Source organism: Hemibagrus wyckioides, linkage group LG11, assembly GCF_019097595.1.
Source record: "Hemibagrus wyckioides isolate EC202008001 linkage group LG11, SWU_Hwy_1.0, whole genome shotgun sequence".
NCBI lineage: Eukaryota > Metazoa > Chordata > Actinopteri > Siluriformes > Bagridae > Hemibagrus > Hemibagrus wyckioides.
Genome location: NC_080720.1, coordinates 27,046,345 through 27,060,552, shown reverse-complemented (window position 1 = coordinate 27,060,552; position 14,208 = coordinate 27,046,345). Strand labels below are relative to the sequence as shown.

Genomic DNA, 14,208 nt, shown 5'->3' with positions numbered 1-14,208 from the left:
GATGTGAACCATTCCTTTATATTTATATTGTTATATAACTCTTGCAACACTGCATACAGCAGAGAGTTAAGGGCTGTATAGTGGCTCTGTCCTGAGATTCAAATGACTGTGAATCTGCAGTCTGGGCAAGAAAGAAATCAGCCCCAGTCTTGCTTTTTCATATCAGCTAGTGTATTTTCTGTGTGTTTACTGAGTCATTTTTTCCCATGCCCCACAGTCCATCCTTTTGTCTGCTCTATTGTGCATATGATGTGCAGAGAGTCTGTGTGTGTTCCTTGCAGATGTATTTCTTGCATTTCACACAGGTGTTGGTGGTCTTGAACTACTGAGGTTTGTGTCTCCATTCGGATGTCCTTCACAACAACAGCAACGGCTGCTGATGCTCTTGGAAGGCGTTATCTTCTCTCAATATAAGGTTTTACCATTGCGTAACCCAGCTGCTCTGTGGAAATCCTCCTTCAACACAGTTTTACGCTGTTCCAGTCCTTGTTTATTTTGCTCCATAATACAAAGGCATTGTAAGCACTCACATCAATGATGTGGAAAAAAATGACAAGGACCCAACGGGCAGTGATGTGTCGGCAGCTGTAGGTGGCTGTGACCTTGTCCAGATTATCGACCCCTCCCTTTGTTTCACTGGTTAGTCCAAAACCGTGGTGCTCAGGAGAGCATCTTTAAGATCACAACAAAAATGATTTAACAAATCTTCAACATCTTTTTGCTTGAAGGTTAAGATTAAGTGGTTGCAAAGCTACAGTTATACAGTCCTAACAGTGGGTTTCATTTAACAGGCTGGATCCCATCAGATTTATTCATGAATTGTGGGTACAAGCATTTAAAGTATAAATTTGATCAAGTGTAAGGATGAAACTCAGAGAGCAAAGATACTAAAACTAAAATCACTGGCTGGTGGTAAAATAAGCTGTGCAGAAATAGGTACGAGAACGAGAGGGGTGATTTCAGGAGTGCCTTTGAATGTAACTATGGAGGAAGTAAAAGAAAACTTGATTGAAGTTGATTCGGCCAAAAGACTGATGACATGGAAAGATAATAAAAAGTGTGATAGTCTCTCTGTGTTGATACACTTTAAAGACAATCATTTACCAGTAAAGGTGAAGCTAGGTTTCATCAGTTATGTGGTACGGGAATATATTCCCCCTCCTTTACGTTGTTATAATTGCCAACGCATGGGGCATACTGCTGCTGTTTGCAAAGGGAAAATGCGATGTGCAAAATGTGGAGAAGAGCATGAGTATGGGAAATGTCAGGAAGGAACTAAGATGAAATGCAATTGTGGGGGAGAGCACATGCAATGGTATATCAGCAGAGCAAATCCATAAGATATTAAAACCTAAAGAAGGAGAAACAGAAGGAAGCATAACAACAAGCTATGACACATTTCAGTGTAGTGATACATAACATGATCATGTCTTTCCTATTACTTCATTGGAATGCCAGAAGCTTGATCGCTAATGGGCAGGAGTTATGAGTAAATCTCCTGATATAATTTGTGTACAAGAAACATGGTTACATTAGTCATTGGACTTTAAGCTGAATGGAAACGAAGTAATAAGGAAAGATAGGAATAATGGTAGAGGTGGAGGTTGTGTGACATTCGTAAAAGAAAATGTGATATACAGTTGTGCAGAGAGGATATGTATAGAAGTAATGGGTATACAGGGGGTAATCTTTATTAATGAAGTTAAGATAATAATCCTTATTCGGATTTATCAGAAGCCATTCTGAAAAGTGGCGTGGGAGAATCATCAAACAAAATGATTTTATGTGGCGATCTTAATGCACACAATAGTATTTGGGGTAGTAGGAACACGGTGAAGTAATAGAAGAATTAATGGAAGAAATCACTCTAGTGTGTCTAAATGATGGCAACCGAACAAGAATAGACATAATAAGAGGTACAATGTCATGTTTACAATAGTGTCAGCATCATTAGCTGAAAAATGCATATGGTCAGTAGCTAAAGATAATATTGGAAGTGATCATTTTCCTGTGATCTGTGAAATTCAAAATAAGATTCAAATGCAAAATTGTAATTTAGGTTTAAGATGGATATATAAAAAGGCAGATTATGAATGGGATTGACAGCTTCAGGAAGATACCTGTAATGGATGAAGGTGGGATGGTGGCCATTACAAATAAAGATAAGGTCACAATGTTGGCTCAAACATTTGCCAAAACCCATAGCATTGAAAACTTAGATAATGCATTCTTAATAAGATGACAACAAATTATGAATATATATGGAAATACTTGTAAGAAAAAGGAAGATTTTAATAGTATTTTTGGATGAAGAGTTTACTTACTATGAATTAAAATTAGCCATTAATAATTCAAAGAATATAACACCAGGTAAAGATATGATAAGTTATAAAACTTTAAAGAAACTACCAACTGAAGCATTAGAAGCAATATTGGAATTGTATAACTATATATGGAATGAGGGCATCCTTCGTAAACAATGGAAGAATGCAGTTGTGCTTCCTCTAGCTAAGCTTGGGAAGGACATAACAAAACCTAATAGCTATAGACCCATCACTCTCACCTCTACGCTATGTAAAGTCATGGAAAAAATGATTGTGAGGTGACTGAATTACATTTTGGAGAAAAGGGAAATGTTATCAACTTTTCAAAGTGGATTTAGGCAAAGTAGATCTACAGTAGATGCTTCAATACTATTTGGAAATGAAGTTAAAAAAGCTTATATAATGAAAGAATACATGGTTGCAGTATTCTGTGACATAGAAAAGGCCTATAACACTTTGTGGAGAGAAGGTTTGCTAATTAAACTGAATAAATTAGGTATAGGTGGAAAAGTTAGGGTAATTAGGGTAATTAGGGTTTTAGACTTCTTATCAGAGCGGACCTTTCAGGTTTAAATTGGAGAAGAAATATCAGATCCTTATAACATTCTAAATGAAACTCCACAGGGTAGTGCAATTAGCCCAATATTGTTTAATTTAATGATTAACGATGTTTTTGATAAAAATTAGGAAAACAGAAATAGGATTAGCACTTTATGCAGATGATGGAGCATTATGGAAGAGAGGGCGCAAGATTAAAAATGTAGTTAAAGGCATACAGGAGTCAATTGAAAAAGTGGAGCAGTGGTCCCTGGACTGGGGTTTAAAGTTTTCAGTGTCAAAAACAAAGTATATGTTATTCACGAAGAATAATAATAATAATAATAATAATAATAATAATAATTTTAAATACCAAGGTTTATGGTTTAATGAAAAATTAACATGGAAACTGAATATAAGTAAAATTGAAATAAAATGTAAAATGATCATAAATTGCATGCGTGCGGTTACTAATCACAATTGGGGAGCTAGTCGTAGTGTACTGTTATGTATGTATCAAGCACTGATTTGCTCCTGCTTTGACTGTGGATGTATTGTATATGGGTCACCAACCAAAACTTTACTGAAAAAATTAGATATCATACAATCCAGAGTATTAAGAATATGTTGTGGAGCAATTAAAACATCCCCTGTTGATGGAATTGGTGTAGAAATGGGCGAGATGCCTCTTGAGCTTAGAAGGACAAAACTGGCAATGACATATTGGGTGAATCTTCAACAATCAGTAAGTACTCATCTCACTCGTAAAACACTGGAGGAGTGCTGGGAATATTCGTATGATGGAGGATGCAGCTTTGGATGGAAGAGTAGAGTATGAGCCAAGGAGTATGGCATGGATAATAAGACCTTCTGTCCTAATGTACCACTCACTGATGCCCCACCATGGAGAGTGCCTGAACCACTTGTAGATTTGAGCCTAACAGACAAGCCCAAAGGTGGATACATTGGAAAGGAGGTTAATGCTAAATAATACATTTTATTCAACATTACAAATATTTACGGATGGATCTAAGGAACCTGATCGTCAAAAGATTGGAATAGGTATATATATTCGAAAATTTAAAATACGAATCAGTCTGAAATTGCCAGATGATTTATCAGTATACACTGTAGGGTTAACAGCTATAATAATAGGACTACAGTGGGTGGAACAAAATAAAGTGGTAATATGTTCAGAAATAGGAAAGACTGTCTAGATTAAGTCTGGGACATACAGGGTTTAAATCAACACTGGCACTTATGGGTTTAAATGAAAATGGGTTATGTGATGTATGTGGTGTATCTGAAAATGTTTATCATGTACTTTTTAGATGTGGTAAATACAGCATATATCGTTATGTATTATTTAGTCACCTTGGGAGGGAAAGAATGACACGAAGATATTTTAGGAAAACGTTTAATGAATAAACAGGTATAGAGCACTGATTAAATATACAGCTCTGGAAAAAAAGAAAAGAAAAAGAGACCACTGCAAAATAATCAGTTTCTTATGTTTTTCTTCTTCCAGGTGCATGTATTGGTGAGATGAACAGTTTTGTTTCATTTTTTGTGAACTGCTGACAATATTTCTCCTAAATTTAAAATATAACTATTGTTATTTAGAGTGTATATTTAAAGGAAATGACAACACATCAAAATAACCCAGGATCATGCAGTATCTGCAGAGCTTTAATAACTCAAATAAAACAAAATGCAAATCATTTGTAAACATCCATCGTCTATACCTGCTTTATTCCTAATTAGGGTCTGCTGAAGCCTATCCCAGCACACATTGGGGGAAAGGCAGGGGTACACCCTGGACAGGTTGCCAGTCCATTGCAGGGCCACATATAGACAGACAACCACTCACGGGCAATTTAGAATTACCAATCAACCTAATGTACATGTTTTTGGACTGTGGGAGGAAACTTGAGTAAACCCACGCAGGCATGGGGAGAACATGCAAACTCCACACAGAAAGGCCCCTGCCTGTTTGAACCCAGGACCTTCTTGCTGTGAGGCAACAGTGCGAACCATTAAGCCACCGTGCTGCCCACTCATTTGTAAACAAATTGTGTTAATGCTTTGGCTAAATAACATTAAGAAATCAGTATTTGGTGGAATAACCCCGATTTGCATGTGTTTTGGCTCCATGCTCTCCACCAGTTTTTCACATTGCTGTTGGGGAACTTTATACCACTCTTTTTTGCAAAAAAGCAAACAGCTCAGCTTTGCTTGATGGCATCCATCTTCCTCTTGATGACATTCCAGAGGTTTTCAATAGGGTTCAAATCTGGAGATTGGGGAGTGGTCTCTTATTTATTTTTATTTTTTTCCAGAGCTGTATATATGACTCAGGTTTAGGATCTAGATTATAATATGTGTGGAATGGATGGGAGTATTCTACCTAATCTGGGGAATGAACCATAGATTGGAAGGAATACGAAACATCCACCAAAATATCCCCATCTCTCATTTCAGACTCATCACCTATGTAAGCTTACTTAACACCCAGCCACCTCACACATCCACTACGTTAGCAGAGTCCTGCCCTGACGTCATGAGTCATGTTTTCCCTTTTGTGTCGGTATTGACTTCCTTGTTACACTGAAAGTAAGAAAGACTGTTAAACGCCATATTTCCTGGAATTTTCTGAGTTAAAAGTTTGCCTCGATCCGAACCGTTTAGTCGTCGTCCTTTGGTAAATGTGAAGGTAAGAAAATTAGACGCCTTGTATTTTTATTTACTGAACTTTATCCTACTTTCACTTCACTGCGTTAGCTAACCGGCTTGCTGTTATTGTCAATCGACTAGTATTTTCTATAGGTCGAAGTTGTCTTTTATTTAACTTTGACTTAACTTTGCTTTTTGGAAATTAATTGTCATGTTTTTTTTTTTATATTCCGATTTGATTTTAATTCTAAAAATCCTCGAGAGGTAGAACCCAGGCTACTAAATAGAAAACCCGCGTTTGTTTGTTTGTTTGTTTGTTTTCGGGAGGCGACTGTGGCACGAATATCGATTAAACTTTTATTTTTTTATAATCTTATATTATATATAAAATTTTTAAACTTTTTAAAAAAAAATTCTCAACAATAAAAGTTTGGCTTATATTTTGAAAGGTTGTTAACTCCAGTAGTTTACATGTGAAATCCAGATGTTTCCTATCCAGACATCTAGAGCAGTTAAATAAAAATATTTTCATTAATTTTCAGTAACCTCATAACTGGGTTATGATACAAACTTTACAAGGAGGATAAATCAGCTTACTGTCATGTGTCTTTAACTAGCTTTTCACCAATGAAAAAGCTGAGCATGTTTACTCTGACTTGTGATGATGGGGGATTTTTTTTATTTTTGGTTTTCTGTCATTGGATTAAACTACCAGTCGGCCTCGAATATGTTCCTTTATGACTGTACAAAGCAAAGACCATAAAGACCTGGTTTATCAGAGCTAAGGGCTCACACTTGAATTTGTTAACCCTGGGTCATTCTAAACCCCCGATAAATAGAATTGTGGGTTATCTGTAATCACGTTTCACACTGCTCATACGATACCTGGGGGTAACTGTTAACGGAGGAGGGTTTCATAACCCCCGGGTAAAAACACCGCTTTCAGATTACAGGTGTGAAACCTTTCTTTACCCAGGGTTAGAAGCTGTGTTTATAACGATGATAACCCGGGGTTAAGCACAGTGTGAAAAGCCTAGTAGTGTGGAAGAACTCAAGTGGCCTGCAAAGAGCCCTGACCCCAAGCCCACTCTATGCCTTTGAGTTTATCATGAGTCAGGCCTTCTTGCGTGACATTGGTGCTCAAACTAACTAATGTTGAATGGACAGATTCCCCCAAACACATTCCAAAATTTTTTGGAAAACTTTCTCAGAAGAGCAAATAAGAATGACTCCATATTCATGGTTTTGGAGTGGGATGTTCAACTCGGATATAGGGGTGTGATGGTCATGTGTCCACATACTTTTGGGCATACTGTGTGGTTTAACTACAGTCTCAAAGATGACAAATGATATTACCATATTTGTATGATATGCCAGGACAGCGTGACATCGTTTAATATCTGATTGCAATTTGAGCATCTTAAAATGTTTTTTTACCACACACCACAGTATCTGCATCAGCATTCAACTATTAAACGTCCTAAATTTTCTTTAACCACAGAAGGATCTGTTTCAGCTCAAAATGGATGTCGATAAACTTCATGAGCTTGATGAGCAGCTTACAAAGAGCGAGGTCGCAGCACTGAAGTTCCTCTGCATGGATCACATCGGCAGGAAACGACTGGAGACTGTGAAGGATGCAAAAGACCTGTTCATCCGACTCGAAGAGCAAGATTTGCTCGCGGATGAACTCTTCCTCACTGACCTGATCTTCACTATTGGCCGCTGTGACTTACTTTCCATCCTGGGTGCTAACAAAACACACGTTAGCAGACAGTTGGAAAATCAGAGCTCTGGTGTTTCACTGTACAGGTAAAAACAAACAAGAATGTTCAGTTTGGTGTATTACATCTTTGGTATAAGCAGGAAGACTAATCTGCTGTTCCTTAAACGTAATGTTATGGTGTAATAAAATATTTTAGAAAATGCAACAGCTAAGTGTGTTCAGTGACATGGTGGTTTATTCTGCTTAGAACCATGAAGTGGAATTTTTTTCAATAACCTTTTGTCTTTTTGTTGCAGTATTCTTTAAAATGTAGTTTTAAACTGTCTGAAAATTTGTACCTGTTCTTTGACACGTATTTTAGAAAGATGCTGTATAAGCTATCTGAAGACGTAACGGACGAAAACCTTCATAGCATAAAGTTCCTTCTGAACGGCCTACCTAGAGCAAAACTGACTTCTGCTGTACGTATATATATATTAAGCTTAAAGTCTGAGTCTAAAGTGGTTGAGAAATGAATAGATTAATAGAAATTGTGTCAGTATCTGACTCCGCTTTATGCATTTTTCAATATTGCAGACGTTTTTGGACGTCCTGGCTGAGATGGAGAAAATGGAAAAGCTCGGAGAAGACAACCTGAATGAACTAGAGAATGTTCTGAGTAGATGTAGCAAAGACCTAGCTTATAGGGTACAGAGATTCAAGGCAAATGGGACAAGGAGACCTGTTTGCATCTCAACAACAGGTAATTCTGTCTTTCCATCACTCTCTACCTTCTCTGTCTGTCCATCAGTCTTTCTTCCTTGCTTACTTGCATCCTTCTTATCTATCTGCTTCCTTCGTTCCTTGAAGGTCCTGCTTTCTTCCATCTTTCCAATGCCGCCTTCCTTAATTATTTTATTAGACTTAGCCCGTATCATCCGTTTCTGTTTTTATTGCATAGGTGAGGAGGAAGAAAACATCAGTCTGCCTGTGCAGCCTCAAGAGGAACTTATGCCCATGCCTGTGAGTGCAGGGATACGTGACTGCTAAAATAACATACACCAGAAAAAAACATAATTAAGTTGCGATATTAATGATTAATAGATTCTAAAAGTTCTTGTACATTATATATACACTACAGAAATCCTTGCTTGTGTTTCTTATCTCTCTAATATTTCTCTTTTGTTTTCTCTTGGCGTTTCTCGATGCAGAACATATCCATAGCAGAAACAAACCCCCAATGTATGTTTGACCTTCTTTGTTCTAGTCTTATGAAGATATTTAAACGTGTCGAATTTTCTGTAAGCCGACTCTAATCTCATGCTGTTCTTTGGTCTCTATGCATTTTCTCATTCATTGTCCCCAGTGATCGGTTCCATGACTGTGAATGAGAGCATGGACACAGACTCACAAGAAATGCAAGGCTCCCAAATGTCACCAGCAAATGCAAACAATGTTTGTTTAAATTCAATTCAATATATCATGATATTATTAAATATTATACATTAATACACAACATGCCTAACAAATTGTGTGTTCCCCTAAGGTGGATGACTATTATCACTTAACCCAGCGGCCTGTTGGATACTGTGTGATTATTAACAACTACACCTTTGACAAGAGCACTAAATTCCCCCCGAGGAGAGGGACGGATAAAGATAAAGGTATTTCTTGCTGATTGGAACATGATTGAATGCTGGATTCTGTCAGAAGGTGTTGATAAATTTGCTATAATTTTAGTGCTGAAGGCTCTGTTTTATTCCTTTCTTATAATTTAGAATAATTCCTTTGCTCCCCCCACACTTTATTATTGTTTTCTAGATGCACTTACTGAAGTTTTCCAGAGAATGCATTTCTTAGTGGGAGTAGAAAAAGATCTTGTGAGTTCAGACATGCTGAAAACCATGGACAAATTTTCAAAGGAGGACCACTCAAAAATGGATGCCTTTGTATGCTGCATCCTCTCACATGGCGAAAAGGGTGCCGTGTTTGGGACCGACGGCAAACCTGTCCAGATCCGTGATCTCACGAAACCATTTGCCGGCTGTAAAACGCTCACGGGCAAGCCCAAACTTTTCTTCATCCAGGCATGTCAGGGCACTGAGCTGCAGAAGGGTGTGTTGAGGCAAGATGGAAACGAAGATGATGAGCTGGAGGACGATGCCGAAACAGCTGTGAGTCCTTATGTCCCTATTGAAGCAGACTTCCTGATCGGCATGGCAACTGTGGAGTCCTACATGTCTTTCCGTCACACAATAAATGGATCCATTTACATCCAGGAGTTGTGCAAAGAACTGAAGTCGGGCTGCCCTAGGTGAGTGGGGAGGAGAAACCTGGATTCAATATTATTTTTAGAACAGATTTTTTTCTGTAAACCAAAATAAGAAATGATTTGTTGTTTAATGTTTCTGAATATACCACTGCTGCAAATACACAGTTCAAATTGGAATATGGTATTAAAAATAATATATTAATTATTAAGATATTATTATAATAAAAACAACAATAACAAAGCTAATGGTTTGTCTTTAACAATAAACATTCATTGTTAGCTAGCATAGTGTTTGATCTGTTGATGAGACAAAGTTAAAATAGGATAAGAATTGAAATCTTTTTTGCTTGTTTTAACAGAAATGAAGACATCCTGTCAATACTGACGAAGGTGAACCGCAATGTGAGTGCCCAAGATTTAAAGAACAGCAAGCAGATGCCTGAGCCTCGCTACACCCTTACTAAGAAGCTGGTGCTGCCCATGGACTGAGCTGGAAAACCTTTTTGCAATTCTGTTAAGTTTGATTAGCCTTTTGCATAAGGCAATGTGAGATGTCTATATTTATAATATTGCACCATCCACTTTAATAGGAACACCTGTGCACTTGCTCATTTATGCTGTTATCTAGTCATTCGGTCATGTGGCAGCAGAGCAGTGTGTAAGATCAAGGTGCTTCATTTTAATATTCACATCAAACATCAAATTGGGGGAAAAATTATGATCTGTGGTTTTAACCGTGGCATGTTTGGTGCTGACAGATTGGACAGGCTGGTTTGATTATTTCAGAAACCGCTAATCTCTTGAAAGAGGGATTCAGAGATTACATAGTATTGTGTAGCAATAAAAAAATAAAATCTTTCTGCTGAATGGACTGTTTTGTGCTGACAAGAAAGTCTGGACAGGAAATTACTCATTTTAAACTGTGGGGAGCTGAAAAGTATCAGCCACAACAGCCTCTGAACAGCCAAGAACAGGAATCCGAGATTAATGAGTACAGACTCACTGAAACCGGAGAACTGTAAACTACAAAAAGATGTGATCTATTTTTCTAATCTTCAATTGTCCAGTTTCTGTAAGTCTGTGCTCATGATAGCCTAAGATTCTTGGCTGACAGGAACAGTGTGGTCCTCTGTTTTTACAGACCATCCACCTTCATTTGTGAAGTTTTGTGCATGCTGAGCTGCTTTTCTGATCGCAAAAGTTGTATAGAGGCGGGTCCTCGAAACTACCTGACCATTTTCCTCTGAGCTCTCTTCTCAACCAGGGATTTCCAAGATCAGAACTGTTCAATTTCATTGTGTAAACTCTGGTTCAATATTGACTATACCATGACCAAAGTCACAGCTATCAGTTTTACTCTTTTTTTTTTTTTTTAAGATTATCTGTATTGTGCTGCTGCCTACATGATTGAATAATTGGATAAATGAATAAATGAACAAGTGTACCAGTGTTCCATTTCAAAGTGGACATTGCAGATGAATACCTTTTTTGAAATTTCTTCCAGGGTGTTTCAGGGTTTTTTTTGGGACATTTGGATAAGACATTCTCAGCACTTACGACTATGCTTTATGACCATCAGCGACTTGGGAAAAACTATTTTTGCTAGGGCTTTTACACAATCAACAATAATATTCATACGTTATTTTTGCATCTTTAACTAAATTTTCACAAGTGCCTAGTGTGACAGATTATTTGGTATTAGAAATCCTGAACTATATCTGTGTACAGATGCATATGCAACCAGGAGTTAAAATTATTACAAATAATGTGACAATTATTTTTAATAAACAAAATAAAAACAATATGGTTTGTGTCTGAGTTACCCTATTGTATATTTTCACTTTGCTTTTTGTCAGCTGCATTACATGCCTTCTAAATTGATAAATGAATTTATATAAATTGATTAATACATTACCAGGTACAGATCACAGTTTTTCACATTCTGTGGGATCTTATCACAAGGGAAATACACTATATTGCCAAAAGTATTCACTCACCCATCCAAATAATCAGAATCAGGTGTTCCAATCACTTCCATGGCCACAGGTGTATAAAATCAAGCACCTAGGCATGCAGACTGTTTTTACAAACATTTGTGAAAGAATGGGTCGCTCTCAGGAGCTCAGTGAATTCCAGTGTGGAACTGTGATAGGATGCCACCTGTGCAACAAATCCAGTCGTGAAATTTCCTCGCTCCTAAATATTCCACAGTCAACTGTCAGCTGTATTATAAGAACGTGGAAGTGTTTGGGAACGACAGCAACTCAGCCACAAAGTGGTAGGCCACATAAACTGACGGAGCGGGGTCAGCGGATGCTGAGGCGCATAGTGCGAAGAGGTCGCCAACTTTCTGCAGAGTCAATCGCTACAGACCTCCAAACTTCATGTGGCCTTCAGATTAGCTCAAGAACAGTGCGCAGAGAGCTTCATGGAATGGGTTTCCATGGCCGAGCAGCTGCATCCAAGCCATACATCACCAAGTGCAATGCAAAGCGTCGGATGCAGTGGTGTAAAGCACGCCGCCACTGGACTCTAGAGCAGTGGAGACGCGTTCTCTGGAGGGACGAATCACGCTTCTCCATCTGGCAATCTGATGGACGAGTCTGGGTTTGGCGGTTGCCAGGAGAACGGTACTTGTCTGACTGCATTGTGCCAAGTGTAAAGTTTGGTGGAGGGGGGATTATGGTGTGGGGTTGTTTTTCAGGAGCTGGGCTTGGCCCCTTAGTTCCAGTGAAAGGAACTCTGAATGCTTTAGCATACCAAGACATTTTGGACAAGTCCATGCTCCCAACTTTGTGGGAACAGTTTGGAGCTGGCCCCTTCCTCTTCCAACATGACTGTGCACCAGTACACAAAGCAAGGTCCATAAAGACATGGATGACAGAGTCTGGTGTGGATGAACTTGACTGGCCTGCACAGAGTCCTGACCTCAACCCGATAGAACACCTTTGGGATGAATTAGAGCGGAGACTGAGAGCCAGGCCTTCTCGTCCAACATCAGTGTGTGACCTCACAAATGCGCTTCTGGAAGAATGGTCAAAAATTCCCATAAACACACTCCTAAACCTTGTGGACAGCCTTCCCAGAAGAGTTGAAGCTGTTATAGCTGCAAAGGGTGGACCAACGTCATATTGAACCCTATGGATTAGGAATGGGATGTCACTTAAGTTCATATGCGAGTCAAGGCAGGTGAGCGAATACTTTTGGCAATATAGTGTGTATATATATTATATATATATATATATATATATATATATATATATATATATATATATATATATATATATATATATATATATATATATATACATACATACACAGTTGCAAGAAAAAGTATGTGAACCCTTTGGGATTACTTGAATTTCTGCATAAATTGGTCATAAAATGTGTTCTGATCTTCATCTAAGTCACAACAATAGAAAAACACAGTCTGCTTTAAACTAATACCGCACAAACATTATATGTTTTCATGTTTTTATTGAACACAACATGTAAACATTCACAGTGCAGGGTGGAAAAAGTATGTGAACCTTTGGGTTTAATAACTGGTTGACCCTCCTTTGGCAGCAATAACCTCAACCAAATGTTTCCTGTAGTTGCAGATCAGACCTGCACAACGGTCAGGAGGAATTTTGGACCATTCCTGTTTACAAAACTGTTTCAGTGCAGCAACATTCTTGGGATGTCTGGTGTGAATCACTCTCTTGAGGTCATGCCACAGCATCTCAATCGGGTTGAGGTCAGGACTCTGACTGGGCCACTCCAGAAGGCGTATTTTCTTCTGTTGAAGCCTTTCTGTTGTTGATTTACTTCTATGCTTTGGGTCGTTGTCCTGTTGCATCATCCATCCTCTGTTGAGCTTCAGTTGGTGGACAGATGGTCTTAAGTTTTCCTGCAAAATGTCTTGATAAATTTTTTCCGTCGATGACAGCAATCCGTCCAGGCCCTGAGGCACACATAGTGTTGTGTGTTCTTTCCAAACAACTCAATTTTGGTTTCACCTGTTCACAGAATATTTTGCCAGTATAGTGCTGTGGAACATCCAGGTGCTCTTTTGCAAACTTCAAATGTGCTGCAATGTTTTTTGGACAGCAGTGGCTTCCTCCATGGTGTCCTCCCATGAACTCCATTCTTGTTTAATGTTTTACTTATTGAAGATTTGTCAACAAAAATGTTAGCATGTGCCAGAGATTTCTGTAAGTCTTTAGCTGACACTCTAGGATTCTTCTTCACCTCATTGAGCATTCTGCGCTGTGCTCTTGTAGTCATCTTTACAGGACGACCACGCCTAGGGAGAGTAGCAACAGTGCTGAGCTTTCTCCATTTGTAGACAGTCTGTTTTACCGTGGACACATGAACATCAAGGCTTTTAGAGATACTTTTGTAACCCTTTCCAGCTTCATGCAAGTCAACAATTCTTGATCGTAGGTCTTCTGAGAGCTCTTTTGTGCGAGGCATGGTTCACATCAGGCAATGCTTCTTGAGAACAGCAAACTCAAAACTGGTGTGTGTTTTTATAGGGCAGGGCAGCTTTAACCAACACATCCAATCTCATCACATTGATTGGAAAGGTTGGCTGACTCCTGGCTCCAATTAGCTCTTGGAGAAGTCATTAGCCTAGGGGTTCACATACTTTTTCCACCCTGCACTGTGAATGTTTACATGTTGTGTTCAATAAAAACATGAAAACTTATAAT

General features: G+C 38.5%; 1 protein-coding gene across 2 annotated transcripts; it reads left to right on the top strand.

Moving 5' to 3' along the window:
- The first annotated feature begins 5,415 nt into the window (after positions 1-5,415).
- casp8 (caspase 8, apoptosis-related cysteine peptidase) lies at positions 5,416-11,313 on the top strand. Of its 2 annotated transcripts, none has more exons than XM_058402822.1 (10): positions 5,416-5,574; positions 7,036-7,346; positions 7,622-7,721; positions 7,837-8,002; positions 8,201-8,262; positions 8,451-8,481; positions 8,606-8,694; positions 8,786-8,903; positions 9,061-9,553; positions 9,871-11,313. In XM_058402822.1, exons 2-10 carry the CDS (start codon positions 7,057-7,059, stop codon positions 9,998-10,000), a joined length of 1,479 nt encoding a protein of 492 aa, XP_058258805.1. In that variant the 5' UTR covers positions 5,416-5,574; positions 7,036-7,056; the 3' UTR covers positions 10,001-11,313. The 2 variants fall into 2 exon arrangements, with proteins under 2 accessions (XP_058258805.1, XP_058258806.1); XM_058402823.1 differs by having other exon boundaries at positions 5,424-5,574; positions 7,051-7,346.
- The last annotated feature ends 2,895 nt before the right edge of the window (positions 11,314-14,208 follow it).